The sequence below is a fragment of the Diospyros lotus genome, chromosome 1 (genome assembly GCF_014633365.1).
Source record: "Diospyros lotus cultivar Yz01 chromosome 1, ASM1463336v1, whole genome shotgun sequence".
In the NCBI taxonomy this organism is placed as follows: domain Eukaryota; kingdom Viridiplantae; phylum Streptophyta; class Magnoliopsida; order Ericales; family Ebenaceae; genus Diospyros; species Diospyros lotus.
In genome coordinates, this window is record NC_068338.1 from 52096364 (window position 1) to 52113877 (window position 17514).

Consider the following 17514-nt stretch of genomic DNA (forward strand, 5'->3'; position numbering starts at 1 on the left):
TTTTTAAATTTGACAATTTTAATTCGATTCGAATGGATTTCTATATTAAACAAAATTGAAATGACCATACCAACCAAAATGTCAAAAATAGTATTGTCTTTGATCTTTCCCCTTCAATTTTTGTTAGTGTTTTCTTGATTTTTAGTCATTTTTCTTTTAAATTTGTGGTTTATTTGATTTGACAATTTCGTTGGTTCGATTTGATTTTTAACACAAATTCAATCAATTCAATTTTATCAGCTTAGTTGATTCAACAACTGAACCGATCGAATGTTCACCCTTACGTATAATATATACTTAACGGTTATAAGTTATCATTATTATTTTTGTTAATGTATCTAATTAGTAACATAATATTTTTTATTTATCTGCACAATACTATAATTATAAAGATCGTGACAAATATATATATATAATATATATAGTCTTTTTAGTTTTTAACAATTGCCCATCCATTGTAAAACTCCAATATGAACATTTAGATATAATTTTTGAAAAACAACCAGCCCTAATATACTACAACAATACCATGTATTTACTCTCTGAGTGCAAGTAGATTATGTATAATTTTTTTTAGTAAAAACTATTTATTTATAGAAAACTATTTATATTTTAACGAGAGTATATTTATGGAAGGTTATTTATATTTTAGTTATGAGTTATTTATATATATGAAAATTATAAATTAATTATATTATAAATTTGTTGTAGCATATTCTCCTAAAGGATGTTCCATTCTTCAAGAGAAATAAGTTATTCTCTGGGACAATAACTGTTATCTCAAATGAACATTATTTATTATAATAAAATAATTATTTTGAATTGCATACAATTATCCTAGAGAAACATCATTATCTTAGGAGGAGTTTTTTTTCCATTACAATTTATATATCAAACAACATAATTGAATTATTATACCGAAGGAACAACACGAGAATATTTCTCCCCGAGCAATTACTTCACTCTCCCACTTTCTCTTTATATTGCTTATTCAAGTCCAACAACCACTTATTTGAAATATTAAAATCATCTGATCTATTTCCTTAAAAGAGACACAAGTTTTATCAGATAATGATGAACTCTCCCCTGAACAATAGCCTGTTACTTGCTTCTTGACTTGCATACCAAGTTCGTTGCTCGGCTCTATCTTAGTCGAGCTTACTGCTTTGTAAATTTTAATTGTCGTATTCATAACAACAACAAAAATATTTATGACTTATTGGAAAGTCATTTTATGCATGTGAAATTTAAAAAGTATTTTTTCATATATAACAAATATACGCTATTATAAGAATTAAAAATATCCCGATAGAGCTTTGCAATAAATATATACATCAAAACTATTAATATATTTTTCATATTATTTGGAAAAAAAATTGCTTAAAGAATATTTCAATTCAATATGTAAAAAATAAATATTTTTCATTGTTTTCACATACAACATTTAATTTTGTACAAAAAAGCCAAATGTTGTAAAATTTGACTAGTAAGGTTCTAATTAAAAAAATAAATTAAATTAATTTAAATAAGACATTTTTTAATACTCTTGAGTAAAGTAATATGTTAACTTAAATAAGTAAATTATACTGAAAACTTGTAAAATAAGATATATTTCAATACATTATCATTCAGTTGTGAGTAAGTCCAGTATTACCATTATGATAAAACATAATAATAATAAAAAATACTCTCTCAATGATCTTTGATTTAAAAGTCAACATCATAGTCGAGTCATTATAATTACGAAGTTCTAAGCCAACCATTACCTGACTTATTTCCTAAAAATAAATTGGTTTTTGTCATTTAAATCTATCTTATTTATTTTTCTGTTATTTCTTTTTATCTATCTCTTTTTATATGGTAATAAAAATTATTTATTTTTATTTCATTAAAACCCTAACTAAACTCCAAAGACGACCACGGGTGGTGGTGCCAACCCGACATACACGTATTTTAATTTTTCTATGGTTAGAGAGAAATGAGAGAAAAAATTAAAAATAAATAGTTATTTTATCATATTTGTTGATATATAAAATCATCGTTGTAATTTTAAAAAATTTGACGAGCCATTCTTATAATTAGATTTTATCTTAGAGACGATTATTGCAATTTAATTATAAAAATATATTTATTGATTTTTGCCCTCAATAAAAGAAACAAAAAAATTACTAAATTTGAATTATACCGATCTAATTTGAAAATGACAAAACTTTAGATAACCGCACAAAATTGCAGGCAGCACAACGTTTCACGTTTGATTGATGAAAAAGTGGGGAGCGGGAAAATTGCGAAAGCCCAAAGTTTCAAACCTCTCTCTCTCTCTCTCTCTCCATGTTCAGCATCTGGAAACTATCTTTGTACATTTGAAATCGATTCACATCCAGCAGGGTTGGCTTCTACTTGCCAACTCAAGGTCTCGAACGCAGATCTATCTGTTTGCCGATCATTCCTCCTCGGCTTCCAAGGGCTCTATCAATTGCTTTGCTTTTTAGGGTTTTCTACTTTCGATCTTCAAATTTACCCGTAAGTCCTGTTCTCTCCGTATGCAATATGGTTCCAAATGTAAGTGCTTTATTTCAGTACAGTTAATCGTGCAGAAATACGTTAGTTTTATGTGCTGTCCGCTGTCGAATCATCTTAGCGGAGTATTCAGGGTATGATTTGAATAATTCTGCTGTGGTGATTTGTTTGATGTTGTGTCCGTGGGAGGGGTGTCCATCCGCTATTTGTAATACGGACATAGAACAATAATTGAGAATTTTAGTTGGTAAAAAACAAAACATGGAACTCGGTCAGAGAGAGAGAGAGAGAGTCTTGTTGAATTAGCTTAATTCAAACGCAAGTGATATTCATTCATGGGACAGTTATTTGTGAATATATTTTATGGTCATTCCAACTAGAAAGAGTCCATTAATTGTGTCCAAGTTACTCAAATTTGCTTATTGGGAAATTGACCTCAAGGGGAAAAAATATCTGCAGACTCAGAGATGGGTGTTGAAAACTACCATGTGATTGAGCTTGTAGGTGAAGGCTCTTTTGGGAAGGTATACAAGGGAAGGAGGAAGTACACTGGCCAGGTATCCTGTGCGTTTTTTCTATCCTATCAAAGTTTATCATTTGAAGATTGAAGCTTCTAATTGTCTGATTTCTGTTTTGAAACTATTTCAGACAGTTGCAATGAAATTTATCCTTAAACATGGTAAAAGCGAGAAGGACATTCATAATTTGAGACAGGAAATTGAGGTAACTCACACCAGTTTGTGAAATTAGGTCATAGAAATGTATTATAGATTTATCATGTCACTTGTTTTATAGGTAGAGCTATTGATATAATGTCCATGTAAATTACTGGTGAAGTTATTTGTTGTCTCCAAAAATATTTGCTTGCTCGGGCATTTCTACATGATTGGTGGTGAGGAAACATTTGCATCTGAAATGTTGAAGATCCAGCTAACAGAAGTCCTAGTACAGGAAAGATGGCGGTCATTGCCATCTTGGAACTAGTCAAATTAGTTTTTTTTTTTTTTTTAATACCTCGGGTGCCAATTTATTGTTCTTGTTGAAATATGCAGATTCTGAGAAAGTTGAAGCACGAAAATATAATTGAAATGCTGGACTCTTTTGAAAGCCCACAAGAGTTCTGTGTTGTCACTGAATTTGCTCAAGTAATTACTCTCTCCCTCTCATAGGCAGACACAAACATACTATGGCATAAGATGTTAAAGTTGACCATTTATTGCTAGAAGAGATTAAAGATTGTTGATCCTGTTTGGATGCATGATGACTTATATCTATATGCAGGGTGAATTGTTTGAAATTCTTGAGGATGATAAGTGCCTGCCGGAAGCACAAGTTCAAGCTATAGCAAAGCAGTTGGTACTTGTTCGCCTCAGTACTTGTTTCTATTTACATTTTTTTCTAAAACATGATTGGTTTGGTGAAAAAATAATACTTACTTCCATGCTTGTAGTTTGCAATCCTCATGCATTAAAACTTTCTTCCGCATTGATCATAATATTCTGCTTTTGAAAATTTCAGGTGAAGGCATTGCATTATTTACACTCCAATCGAATAATACACCGTGACATGAAGCCACAAAATATTCTCATTGGTGCTGGTTCTGTTGTAAAGGTTGACTAATTGAAAAAATACATTTCTTCCTCTTTTAATGCACTGTTTTGCATGGGCTTTGTCCAAGTGCTTAATTTTCTCATTGGCTTATCAGAGTTTCCTAGCCTCTATATAAGGAATTGATTTGCTTACTTAAGTTGCCTGTGTTGGCATAGACCAATGATTCTAATGTTATCGTCACTTTCTGAGAACGTACTGTTTCATAACCCAAGTAAACCATAAGAAACATATACAAGCCAGAAGTATATTAGGAATCAATAAAGAATATGGAGTAGTAAGAAATTCAGGACACCTATGTTTACTTGGAAAATCCTTCAAAGAGGATAAAATCAAAGGCCAGTGACTGGAATGGACTTATCAACAAAATGTGGTTATAAAGACACAAAGACACCAAAACCAGTTACAAGAATACAAGAAAGCTCCCTACAAGAAATATGTGATGAAAGTTCCAAACTTGTAAGTTTGAGAAACCTTCTTGGAAAGAGAAATTACAGAATCCTTGTAGATTAGGAAGCAGAAAAATCCTTTTTTGCATTATCTTGAATTCCTGCTCAAGAAACTCTTATGTTGACAATATTTGTTGTACATTGAATCTATCAATTTTATGATTGAAGATAAAATTTGAAGTCTTGAACCCAATTTGACTGTTATATGCCATACTAGCACAACGTTTCTTAAACTTCTTCTAATATTGCATCAGCTCTTAGAATTGTTTGTTTGGAAAAGAGGCCTCCTCCTCTAGGAAAACCTATTTGACCTGCATATACATTGGAATTTACGTGTGCAAGTGTTAAAAATGCATTAGAATGGCCAACACGTTTGAAACAGGGTTGTCCAACTGTTAAATATGTGAACCCAGTTCATTTTGACATGATTACCAGTGTTGCTTTTAGTTGGACCCTTGATCAAAAACAATTTGTCTAATCTGATATTTTGCTCCAAAACATATTGGAATGCTGTTTGGATTTGGCTGTCCCTTTTAAGATTGAGTGCTCTTAAGCTTCATACCTATTGAATGTTTAAACTAAGTTGGTGATGCACGTTCTGTTGATTTTTTTTTTTTTTTTTTAATATAGGGACATAGGATTAAAGAATATATGTTTTACAAAAAGTTGAAGAATCTATGTTTCTAGAACTTCATCATGACTTTTTGACTCGACTAGCTTTATTTTTGAGCCTCTGTAGTCTAGGAGGTTTCTCTTTTATATGGAACTTTGTGATCTCTAATAAAGTAATGTACTGCCAAGCCAAAAAAAAAAAAAAAAACAATGCAGTTTACTGTTCATTCAAATTTTTAGTACAGAATCCTTTTCTAACAAGAATGAGGTATTTCAACCACTGGTAATCCTCTATACCTGAGTGCCTTCCACCATCATCCTAGCATTCTACATTCATTTTTTACAAGTGTTGTTTCCCTGAGTACCTTGCCCCATCATTCAGATGTACAAATTACTATAATAGCATGGTAGGAATAATGTGCTTTTTGCCCTTAGTAGTTTGGAAAACATTTTGGCAGCCAGAGCTTGGAGTAACTAACACTGATATTCTTTATGTATATGCTTCATTCTGGGCCTTTGGTTGCTCTTAGCTTGGCCTTGCTTTGGTCTTTTCCACAGCACAAGGCAACTGATTTGTCAAAGCAGAGTAGCGTGAAGGTTCTCCATTACATTCCTACCATTACTTGTTGAGTGAGATTGTAGTTTAAGGATGCTGAGCTAATGCAGTTCCTCAATTATGTAGAAATATGATAATTTGAAAATTAACAAATAATGAGCTGTCTTTTTTGGTTTGGTTTTGTCTTATATTGAATTTTATTTTCATACTAGCATGATAAGTTAATTCTCAATATTCAATCTTGTATTACTATTTGTCAAAGTGCTTTAACACAATATTTCTGGTTGTTTTATTTGGCACAGCTATGTGATTTTGGTTTTGCACGTGCTATGTCAACTAATACTGTTGTTCTCAGATCCATAAAAGGTCAGTCTCAGTGTTTGGTGGCAGTTACCAACTTTCGACTGAAGGGAAAACAGAATTCCTCCAAAGTTTGCTAACAGCATCTGTTGTGTTCTTGGTTGTTTAATGCTTTCATTCATGAACATATTTCAGGAACTCCTTTATACATGGCTCCAGAGTTGGTGCGAGAACAACCTTATAACCACACTGTTGATTTATGGTCTCTTGGAGTCATTTTGTATGTGCCTTTCCTTGTTCTTGTTTGTTGCAATGCTAACTTTCCTATTATCAGAACTTAACTAATTTGTTGTCCCATTATAGTGCCAACTTATTTTTTTGAATGATAAACTAATTTCCATTATAAAGAAATTTTAAGGATTTTCTGTCATTTCAGTTAGATTTTAATTTATTACTGAAAAAAATTAACTAGTAAAGTATATAATAGCCCTTGAATGGTTGGGGTTTTAATCTAAGTTAACTTCTTCAAGTTGAAGTTTAGCCTTTTAGGACTAATAACTGTTCATTTGCCTCAGATTATTTGCTCATTCATATAAATTTTTTGTTAATTTAAGTAGACTAAATAACCAAGTTGTTCTTGGTAGTGCAGTTCAAATAATCTAATAAAAAAGCTCTAGATGTTGCCTTATATACGAATTAGGGTGTTTCTTTCTAGTAGTTCAAACTCAGCCAGCCCTTGTTTGGTCTGCTACATGAAGCCATTTCATAATCTGGTGGTTTTATGTTAAGCCATATCCTTGGATAACTTTATTTCTTTCAGTTATTTAAGTTTTTATGAATGCTGAGCTTCAGTGAAGGTACAATACTCAAATAAGCTGCAAAGTGCATGATCACAATTGAGGATTTTGGAAGAAATAGCATAAGTTGCTTTATCAGTAAAAAAGTTTTATGGAAGTTATATTCTTGTAGAAGTTTTCTATACTTTCCTTGCTTTTGCTTTTAATTCTGGTAATCATGTTATCAATTGACACTCATTTCTCACAACTAAGACACACACACACACACATATAATCTCTATGGGCTTTTACATAATGAATTCCTGTAGTGTTAATGAATTTAGCAACTTTCCTTTTCTCTTCATGTTTTGTTGAGCATGGCAAGACAAAGACCTCTTGTTAAGATGCAGTAGGTACTTGCCCCACCCACTTGGGTTTAATGCACTTGGGCCTTGATCCACTTGCTTGGTTCTTCTAGATCTTGAGAACTCCCCTTGGCAGCTTGGCTGAGTGAGTACTCTTGGACCTTGATCCACTTGCTTGGTTCTTCTAGATCTTGAGAACTCCCCTTGTCAGCTTGGCTGAGTGAGTACTCTGTCCCCTAGCTGAGTGACTTATAGTAACTTCTGACAATTAGAATCTTGGGGCTACGGGGGGTCTTGTGGTTTGATGGCAAGAGACTGGAGATTTGTCACGGAATTGATTTCCCTTGAGGGAGGCACCTATGAGTCTATGACCAGTTTGGGAGACAGAGCGAGGCTATGGGTAACCAGGTGTTTTACTCATGTTGAGAATTGAGATAATTTTTGCCATTCTGGAACCTTTCTCTACTTGCTTCTCAAATTTCACATGATGTCTCTAATCTCTCTCCCTGGATTCAACCGGAGTACATACCATCTTGCTCCCAGGTTTCTGTTCTGAGGGCCCTCATCCTTCATAATAGCTAGGTGGGTTTATGAAGGGGTCACTAATCTTTTTAACTGGCTTTCATTCAATCAAAATTCTTCTTTCACCTCCTCTGGACTGCTTTAATCTATCTCTCCACCACCATAACCTCTGGTGGGCTCCATACCAGTGATAAATTATATCCCACTATCTCATTTTGACTTTGTCCATTTACCCATTCATAGATGTATTTGTGAGAAATTATTGACAAGTGCACAATTAGTTGACTACTTGCATACTCTTAAGCAAATATATCATAGGCATGTTAAGTCCATGGTGTAAATTTTGTGCTATCAGGTGTTTAGTCTACTACCGAGACCATGTATGAGGCCACAGTTTTGTCTTGATTAATGTCATTGCATCTTCATGTATGACTTTGTCATTGATATCATTGTTTCCCTTCTACAGTAGCCACTGAAATACTTTATATGTGATTTGCTTTTCTCAAAGGACACACACACCAAAAAAAAAAAAGAAACTCAAGCATTAAGACAAATTTTGTCATGGCATTTGTATGGAACTATTCTTTACAACTAGAATTAACAACAGAGGGAAGAGTAGGAATTATCACGTTCCTCCTGACTAAACTAATATCTAGCAAATCATATGAAGTCATGTAGTGGGTCAAGCAATGCAGCACTACCCATTTCTGTTATGCATTAGCATCTTGTTTTTTTTCCCCCCTTGTGTGCTTATTTTTTGTTTCTTTATTTTGTGTGCCTTGCTGAATGTGGACATGGTCAGGTATGAACTATTTGTTGGCCAACCACCATTTTATACAAATTCAGTTTATGCTCTCATCCGGCACATCATTAAGGTAAGTTAGTGTAAAGTTAACCAAAATTCTGAATCAAGCACTGAATAAACTGAAATACAATAATTTTTGCTTACCAGGATCCGGTGAAATATCCTGAGAACATGAGTCTTAATTTCAAAACCTTCCTGAAAGGCTTACTTAATAAGGTAAACATTGCCTAAAATTGTAAAACTGTATACATATTGGATGTCAACTGTTAGCCTCTCTCTCTCTCTAGTAATTGATGTAAATCATTGGTACAGGAGCCACAAAACAGACTGACTTGGCCTTCTCTTCTTGAACATCCTTTTGTTAAAGAAACTCCAGAAGATCTGGAGGCCAGGGTAAAAGTGACTTGTTATTACCATGTGAAGTAGGTTTCGTAGAATTGTTTTTCTTTTATTCACGCAATTATAATGTTTTAGTATGTGGCTTTTTTGGCAGGAAATTAATACTACCACTGCTGTTGCTAGGGGACGCCATGCAGCTTGGAGAGCTGAAGGAAACAATTATGTGCCAGCTGGATTGGCTGGTGCAAGTCCTGAAAGTAAGGCCTGTTCTGAATCTTGCATGCAAATAGGATTTTAGAGAATCTTATTACTATTACCCACATTTCATTAGGTATGGAGCAATCTCCTGTTGCTAACAGAAAGAATGGCATTCACAACCTTCGGAGTGATCCCCAATCAAATAGTCCTAACTCTGTGAAGGAGAATTCCTCACCAAGGGAGGAGTTCCCTGGATTTGTGGTTCCTGCAGATGTTGAGCAGTCAGGTAATTTATCTTCTAAATTGATGAAATACTTTTGTTTAACAACCTGTCACTTCTGCTTATTTTCTGTTTTCTTTCTGTAGTTTATTCAAGTGTATATATTGCATGGTGGGCACCCATGCCTTGTATGATAGAAATTATTTTCGCTCTTGTACTTGAATTTTCAAATTCTTTTACTCGATATGTCCCGAGCTAAGTGAACAGTTCTCCACATTCAGTGCATCCTGTCTGACTTGGATTGTGATGAATTGGAACCCATATGCTTGTCTGCACTTATCTATTTTTAGTAGCTCCTGCTATAACATTCTGTTTCCTTGATTTTCATTTGCTAAATAAGTTTGTAGGTTACACTATTTGTATTTGTTCATTCAGGTAACCAGGCCTTGGACCGGCTGGAAAACAACTCTCGTACAGTCAAGGGGGCAAAACTAATTGGTCAAGACAATAAAGCATTATCTGTTATTTTGCTACCTTTAAAGAACTGGCGCAAAGAAACTCAAGATTCCTGCAGGTAAACTAGGTGCATGCATTTAACCAATATGTTAAGTTAAATGTAAACCTTGAGTCTGGTAGAGGCATTGATTGTTGAATTTGATAATACTAGTCCATTCATGCACAACTCAATGTAGTAAGACGAATTCCTTTGGAAACATATTCTTAGTGGTGTGTCTGATCAAGTCGATGTAATGGTGTTGTCTACATATCTGTTTAAAATTTTCAGCTTTAACTTGACTTGATGACTTCTCTGTTCATCTCTCCTGCCTGGGTATGATGGCACTATCCATGGGGTAAATGCTAGCTAAAAAAGTGGAGTTTTTAGGGGAAGTTCAATATAAGTCCATTTTGGTGACCATTGTGGAAAAGTTCATGAAGTTCGGCTTTCCTATCCCACCTTTTTGTGGTACTCTAGGTTGTTTTCCCTCTTCTCTTAGTTTCTTTACTTTTTCTTTTATTGCATACTACATAATCTCCAACAGTCATACTCCAAATTTTAGCTCTCGAATCTCAATCTTTTATGGAGTGAGGTGTTTCCGGGCCATCCCAAATGACCCAATGAACAAGCCATGGGTGTTGTAAGGATTTCTTATTACATGAGTTGTGTGAAAAATTATTTACCGATCTTATTACATGATCATTTTCTTTGGTCCTGGGCATGCTGTTGATTTTTTGCTGTTGTCTGCTGGATTAAAGCTTCATATAATTTCTCAGGAATCAAGATATACTTTGTTCAAATCAATCACTGCGGATCCTTCTGAACGTAATTGCAGCTGGTGGTATCTGTACTTCTGGAGTTCTTGATGAAATAATTCATGAACTTCTTGGGTTCCTTTCTAACATATTGAACCTAAAATCTCCTGACGTTAACGACTTAATTGCAAAGGTATATTGCTGATTTTCGAGTAGAAATCTTAGGCGTCAGTTTCTCTGTGTATTTCATTCTTGTTTTATTTCCAGAATTCTGCCAGAAAGATTAACTGGAACATTATTTCAGAATGGCCAATAATTCTTTTACGATTTAATGTCAATTATCTTGTTGCCATCCAAATAAATTTTTTAGGCATATGTCCAGATTTTCTAGTTTAATAATAATAATCATTAGTGTAGATATTGCTGCCAACTAGTTTACTTTATAATAAAATTCTGAGGAACTAATTATAAGATTTGGCGTACAAAGTTTTCCCCTATCAAACAGTTTTCCTTACTTTGCTTTTTTAGTTTTAAGCAATACTGTAATTTATTTCTGGGTATGTTAAATTTATGAAGGGAAAAATTTCATGTTGTTGCCTGGTACAAGCTGCAGTTGCATTTTAATGGCTGCTGATAAGATAAATATTTCTGGTACAGGGCTTCTCAATCATAAAGAAGTTAGTCGATAGTTCTGGAGGCCCTATTGGCAGTTCGTATCTTGCACAGTGGGTTGCTTCTGTACAGTTATATTCACAGGTTGTTTTCTTTGCTTAGGAATTTTCCCTGCATTGGCTATCTAGAATTTGATTTTACCTTTTCTGTTATTGAATCTCTAGGTTGTTGGATGCATTGAGGATTCAACTGGAAGAGTTTTATACGAGTCCACTTCTTGCATTGCAGTGATGTTATCTCAAGCAGCTCAGGGTCTCAAAGCATCTAAAGTGACTTTGGCTACTGAAGTGGTTTCTACACCTACCGCAAATAATATTCTTAAACAAGTTTTGGATCATGCTAAATTGTCAGGTCTACCTGACCTTTTATGTTTGTGCTTAGCAACTTCGGGCTCCGCTCTTATGTCAGGCTCTTCACATTTGTTACGTGCTGCTTCTGAAGCTTGTAGGGCTATTTGGTCACTGATAGATGCATTTGAAATTCTTTCAGTAAAAGAAAATGCGTACTCATTCCCACTAAATGCTTTAAGAAGCCATTCTTTACTCCCACTTGACATGAGGGACTGTGACAAAAGTTTATTGGTTGGTACAGAATCAGCAAAGATTGTTGATGCAGTTACAAAAGCATTCCTTAGATCGAAAGCCATACAGGTTGCTATTTACTATTGTCTTCGTCATCGTCTCGAGGCCACCTTATCTGCTGCTGTCCAGGTGTTTTATTCATGTTCCATTATCTAGATATTTGTCTCTTTTTCTTACACCGGCTCATAAACATCATCACTAATAATTTGGTTAATATTATAGTCTGTGTTTTTCAGTTAAATGTTTCATCAGCTTGCATAGACATTTGTCAATTCAATATTCTTGCACTTTTGTGGAATGTCCAATGGTTTATACAATATCATTGAAGCATTGGGTTCTATATCCATGGGACCAATACAATATTGCTTCTGAGGTTCATTTAGTAGAAGGCTTTTTATAGAAAAGGTAGATGAAATTTATCTCCTTTCTTCACCAAAAATGATGCAAATTTGTTGGTAGCCTCTCTAGTATCTGGTTGTCAGTAATAGTTTTGTTGTTTGTTTGCTGAGTAGATAATCCAATTCTATTTACTATAGGTCCTAGTTTATTGTTGCATTTATTTGCAAGAGTTTATAATTTAGAAATTTTCTTTGCATTTTAGTTCACCAAAGACAACATGTATAGGCATCTTTCCAGAACTGGACCAACATCTTTCTATTGCATTTGTTTTTGGGAGTTCATAAATTACAAAGTCTCTCTACTTAGTTTGTGAAATACCTCATTTGTAAGGCTAATACAGTTTTTTGTTGTCTCAGATCATGTTGAGGTGTTGCCTCCAGAGTGGGATTGTTTCTAATATTCTCTGTGGTCTACCAAGCTCTCTACCCGTTACCACGGTTGTGAGTGGCGGTGGGGATGGTACAATCATTTCAGAGATTTTTGCTGTATTATCTTTTTGTTTTTCTTCTTCAAATAAGGATCCACAGACAGAACCTGGCAATGCCAAGTGTAAAATAGTTAATCCAGCTGTCCTAGTTTTGCATTGTTGTCTTCTGCTTGCTAGTGTTGCCCAGTGTTTGAAAACCTCCGGAAGGAATTCCCCACTTTTTATGCTTACAACATCTTCAAAAAAGCAGCTTTCTCGGCTTTCAGTTCTTGCCCATCATTTTTCTTCTGATGATCGGATGAAGACTTCTTTTCAGCTTCATTGTGGGTCTGCCATGCTGGCTCTTGCATCTATTCTGTCCCTAGAGAACAGAGTTCCCTGTGAATCCACCATAGCAGAGATTGCTCTGCCTTTGATCCCTCGAACTGCCACACTTTGCGACTGTCTCAAGATTATGTCTGTGTGTGAAAATGGAGGTGAGCCTTATGTACAGAATTACATGCTTTCTTACTGGCATGGGCTTAGAGATGGATGTGTTGGCTTGTTGGAGTCTAGACTTAAGTGGGGAGGACCATTAGCTGTTCAACAGTTGTGTGCTAGCGGTATCCCTCAGCTTTTGATTGATTTGTTGGCTAAGAATCATACGGATGCTCTGTCTGGAGGAAATGAATGTAGAAATGATCAGATAGGGTTGTCACCTGTTGGGGTTGTGTGGACAATTTCCTCAATATGCCAATGTCTTTCTGGTGGAGTTTCAACTTTTCGTCACATTTTAATCAGGAGTGAACACATCAAATTCATCACTGAATTGATATCTGATGCGCATCTTAATCTTGTTAGATGCTGGAGTGGACCTGGTGGAGGGAAGGATGGGATCAGAGATATAATTAATGCAGCCATTGATCTGCTAGCATTTCCTTTTGTTGCAGTACAGGCTGCACCAGGCTTGCCATCTGCCAATGCTTCAGTGAGTAGTGGGTTCCTCCTTAACATGGGTTCACCTGGTGGGAAATTATGCATGGATGACAAAGACATGATAAAGGCAATTGAGACGCACATGGCAAAGTACATACAGATCCTTCTTGAGGTCAGATGGTCCTGTTCCCTTATGTTACAATTTTTTGCCTTTTTCAGGGTGGGAGAAAATTAAGTTTCCGTGTGCTTTCTTATGCTGTACTTATTAATACAGAGTATTATCCTTCCTGAGTGGTGCATACTGCATGCTTGTCAGTTCCTTAAGAAGATCATTACGTACTTAAGAGGCACAACTTACCAACCATTCTACATAAGGCTGTCTTTCAGAGCTGCAGTGAATTTTTTATAACATCCAATTTTAGGATTAATATTGATTACATGGAAGTAAATATGTTCTACATCATCATATTTTCATAGTGTTGCACAGCCTGTGAGTTTTTATGGTTTCTTTAATTGTTCTGAGGTTACAGGTAGGAGTCCCTGCCGTTATTCTTCGATGTTTGGACCACTTGGAAGTTAAAGATGTTGGGAGGCCCGTTGCATTTCTTGCTAAAATGGCCGGGCATCGGCCCCTTGCAGTTCAGCTATTGGGCAAAGGTTTGTTGGATCGAGGTAGAGTGAGAAAGTTGCTTGGTGGTTCATGCCCAAAAGAGGTCACGATGGATGTTCTAATGATAACCTCAGATCTAGCTCGTATGGATAAGGTCAATATCTAGTGCTTTTTCAAATGGAATGGTTCTGATTAAACTGGAATTCATCATAATACATTGTGTACAGAGACAACAATGTTCTTCAAATTCAACTTACCATTTAATAAAATGGGCCTTTTGTCTCTTGAAAAGTGCTGCTTGAGCATAAACATTTCAATGCCCTCGTTTCTCAGACTTCTTTTGCTTTTATCTTAGTTGGTATCAACACAATAAAGTTGAGTTTCTTGTCTTGATTTCATTAGCATTGATACGTGTATGCAGGTTTTCTATGAATACATCAACGGAGCTGATATGTTGGAGTTCTTGAAGGCCTTTCTTACCCATGAAGATCCCAATGTACGTGCAAAGGCATGCAGTGCTATAGGCAACATGTGCCGGCATAGTTCATATTTCTACAGTTCATTGGTAAGTAAAGAATTATAGCTGTTCCATAACATTTTAGATAGTTTGTTTTGCATTCTTTTTAAGCAACTGAAGTTATCGTACTGGAATAAATTATTGGAAGTTTTAGGTCGGAATTATTGGTCTATTCTTGTACTCCAATTTTACTTGCAGGCAAAGCATCAAATCATCAGTCTCCTTATTGATCGATGTGCTGATTCAGACAAACGTACCCGGAAATTTGCTTGTTTTGCTGTAAGATCCTATCCCTGTACCATTTAATAATCTTTACTATAAATTTGTTGGTGCAGTTAAGGACAGTCCATAATGATATAATCATTGTGTTTCTGGTATTAATGATGTCAAGCATCTTGCCTGCATTTGTTTCTAGATTGGCAATGCTGCCTATCACAATGATCTGTTGTACGAAGAGCTCAGGAGATCAATTCCTCAGCTTGCAAATTTGCTGCTGTCTGTTGAGGAGGACAAAACTAAAGCAAATGCAGCAGGTGCTCTAAGTAATCTGGTTCGCAATTCCAACAAGCTTTGTGAAGATATTGTTTCAAAAGGAGCCATGCAGGTTTGAGAACTGTGCTTAATCTATTACATTTACATGTGTTACCAATGCTAACTTTTAGTATTTGATTGTTTTATTGTGTATCATTTTTTTCTGGAAGTATATAAATCTACTAAAATGTTATTAAGATGTTTTCCGGTTGTAAGCACATTTTAATGTCCAAAATTATGTAACATCTGTACCATAAGATGAAAATGGTTCTTTTTCCTCAACTATATAACATTGGCATCTTTCTTTTATAATTGTGTTGCCCATTGTTGAGTTCTGTCTGCTCTCGCATTATGTATCGGTATTTTGGGTGAGATCTCCTACTGCTAGAATTAATGGGACAGGTTAGAATTGATGTTGTAAGATGTAGCAAGGGGGAAATTTTGGAGATATAGGTGGCGTGAATCAATATATTCTGCTTGTTCATGTACACTTAATAGTATGCATTTCTAATGTAAGTATTCTAAAGCAATGTATTGAAGTGATAGGACACTTTGAAACTTTTTCACACTCGGGAAGTGTCATATTGTGATTTTGAGATTCATTGTTTCAGGCTTTACTGAAGTTGGTAGGAGATTATTCTGTGGTGGCTTTGAACCCTGGCAAGAAGGATGCCATAAATGAATCACCTTTAAAGATAGCTCTTTTTTCCTTGGCCAAGATGTGTGCACATCCACCTTGCAGAGAATTTCTCCGATCCTCAGACCTTTTCGCAGTGATTGGAAGGCTTCGACAATCCCCCGATTCAGCGATTGCTAATTACGCTTCTGTCATAGTGAGCAAAACTTCTGAATAGCCGATGACAAGATGGGCCTGTTCCTTCCTCAAATCCCGTTCAGTATCAGTACTCTTTGGTTTACTTCGTCCAAAGGTGGAGCTGAATGCAACTAAAATGCTTTTTGTATATAGATTTAGTAGTTTGAAGAACAGAATTTATGACTGCTTGCAACTTCTTTTGTACCAAAACAGAAGACTGGATGTTCTACCATTATATGTAATCAAAGTTGGCATCCCAAATCCAAAGTGTAATAGTTGTGAAGAAGATTGCATTCCATTCCAATTTATTCAAATTGTTTATCATGGAAGGATACATATATTTCCCTCTTATTCGATGCAATATTTAGATTTGATTTTAGATATGTATTTTATTATTTCTGTAAATAAAATTATATTAACCAAAAAATAACAAAGTGTCTATAGTTTATATTAGGATATATCTTGAACAATCACAAAGAAAAAAAAATCAACAAAAAGCACAAACACAAAGTAAAAAGAAACTATATCATATTAATAATGGTACAATATATATTTATTTTAATATATAAAGTGTGAATAATTTTGAGAACAATATAATAATTTTTATGGACATTTTTGTGATACCTTAATAATTGAATTTTAATTTCTAGATCTTTTCAAAGTGGTCCTTTCTAGGGGCGGAACATGGGGTGTGTGGGCGGGCTGGTAAGGGTTAGGGTCCTTTCAAAGTGGTCCTTTATGTCTCATATATCAACCAAGCCTTCACATTAGAAGCAAAGTTAATGCCCTTTCTCACTCAATTCTCACCTTTGCCTTCATACTTGCTTTCTATCTCCACCATATGGTCCTAAATGTTACGAGTTAGTGTTATCATGTAAAGTCATGTAAAATTTAAATGGGTGGGTTCATGTTATGCATATGTAAATAGAAAAATAAAAAAATTTAAAGTATATTTCTAATAATTAGAATAAAATTTAAAAATTGAAAAAAATTAATTTTCTATTTAAATGAATTATTCAATAGAGAAATAATTAAATTCTTCACCTCCATCATTTATAAATCTCTTCATCTTTCTACCAAGATCACTTTAAAGATTCATTTGTTATTTTAGTTGGCCATCTTTGATTGATTGATCTCTGCATATGCTGCTAAAATGGCTTCTGTTTCACGATCTCTGTTATTAAGTAATGCTTTAACAATGAATTTGATTATCTTCATCATCCCAACGGAAGCAATATAGAAGTTATACTACTTCTAGACATTGAAATTTATGAATACGAGAAGCCACGCAAACTTAGTGATGTTTTATTATTTCAAAACTTGGAAGATGCGAAAGACTAAATTTGAGAATAATGAATGAAAAACATGGAAGCAAACCAAGGTTTGGAACCTCAAGAAAAATCAAAAGTCCGTATGAAAAACAATCCCTCCCCCAAACCCCCCCTATCACTTTAAAGATTCATTTGTTATTTTAGTTGGCCATCTTTGATTGATTGATCTCTGCATATGCTGCTAAAATGGCTTCTA

General features: G+C 34.7%; 1 protein-coding gene across 2 annotated transcripts; it reads left to right on the forward strand.

The window, feature by feature from the left end:
- The first annotated feature begins 2290 nt into the window (after positions 1–2290).
- On the forward strand, positions 2291–16327 carry LOC127792514 (serine/threonine-protein kinase TIO). 2 transcript variants are annotated; one of them, XM_052323028.1, is made up of 23 exons: positions 2291–2523; positions 2980–3077; positions 3169–3243; positions 3573–3665; positions 3802–3876; positions 4039–4131; positions 6048–6111; positions 6241–6325; positions 8511–8583; positions 8661–8729; positions 8826–8912; positions 9007–9109; positions 9184–9336; positions 9706–9844; positions 10543–10714; positions 11179–11277; positions 11358–11903; positions 12530–13687; positions 14046–14279; positions 14547–14690; positions 14841–14921; positions 15058–15246; positions 15785–16327. In XM_052323028.1, the coding sequence occupies exons 2-23, from the start codon at positions 2988–2990 to the stop codon at positions 16025–16027; spliced, it is 4065 nt and encodes a 1354-aa protein (XP_052178988.1). In that variant the 5' UTR covers positions 2291–2523; positions 2980–2987; the 3' UTR covers positions 16028–16327. The 2 variants fall into 2 exon arrangements, with proteins under 2 accessions (XP_052178988.1, XP_052178998.1); XM_052323038.1 differs by having other exon boundaries at positions 8826–8906.
- The last annotated feature ends 1187 nt before the right edge of the window (positions 16328–17514 follow it).

Coding starts and splice junctions, on each gene's coding strand:
- LOC127792514 (XM_052323028.1), top strand. CDS start 2,988: ATGGGTGTTGAAAACTACCATGTGATTGAGCTTGTAGGTGAAGGCTCT. Junction 3,078..3,168: donor GGAGGAAGTACACTGGCCAG/GTATCCTGTGCG, acceptor AAACTATTTCAG/ACAGTTGCAATGAAATTTAT. Junction 3,877..4,038: donor AAGCTATAGCAAAGCAGTTG/GTACTTGTTCGC, acceptor TGAAAATTTCAG/GTGAAGGCATTGCATTATTT.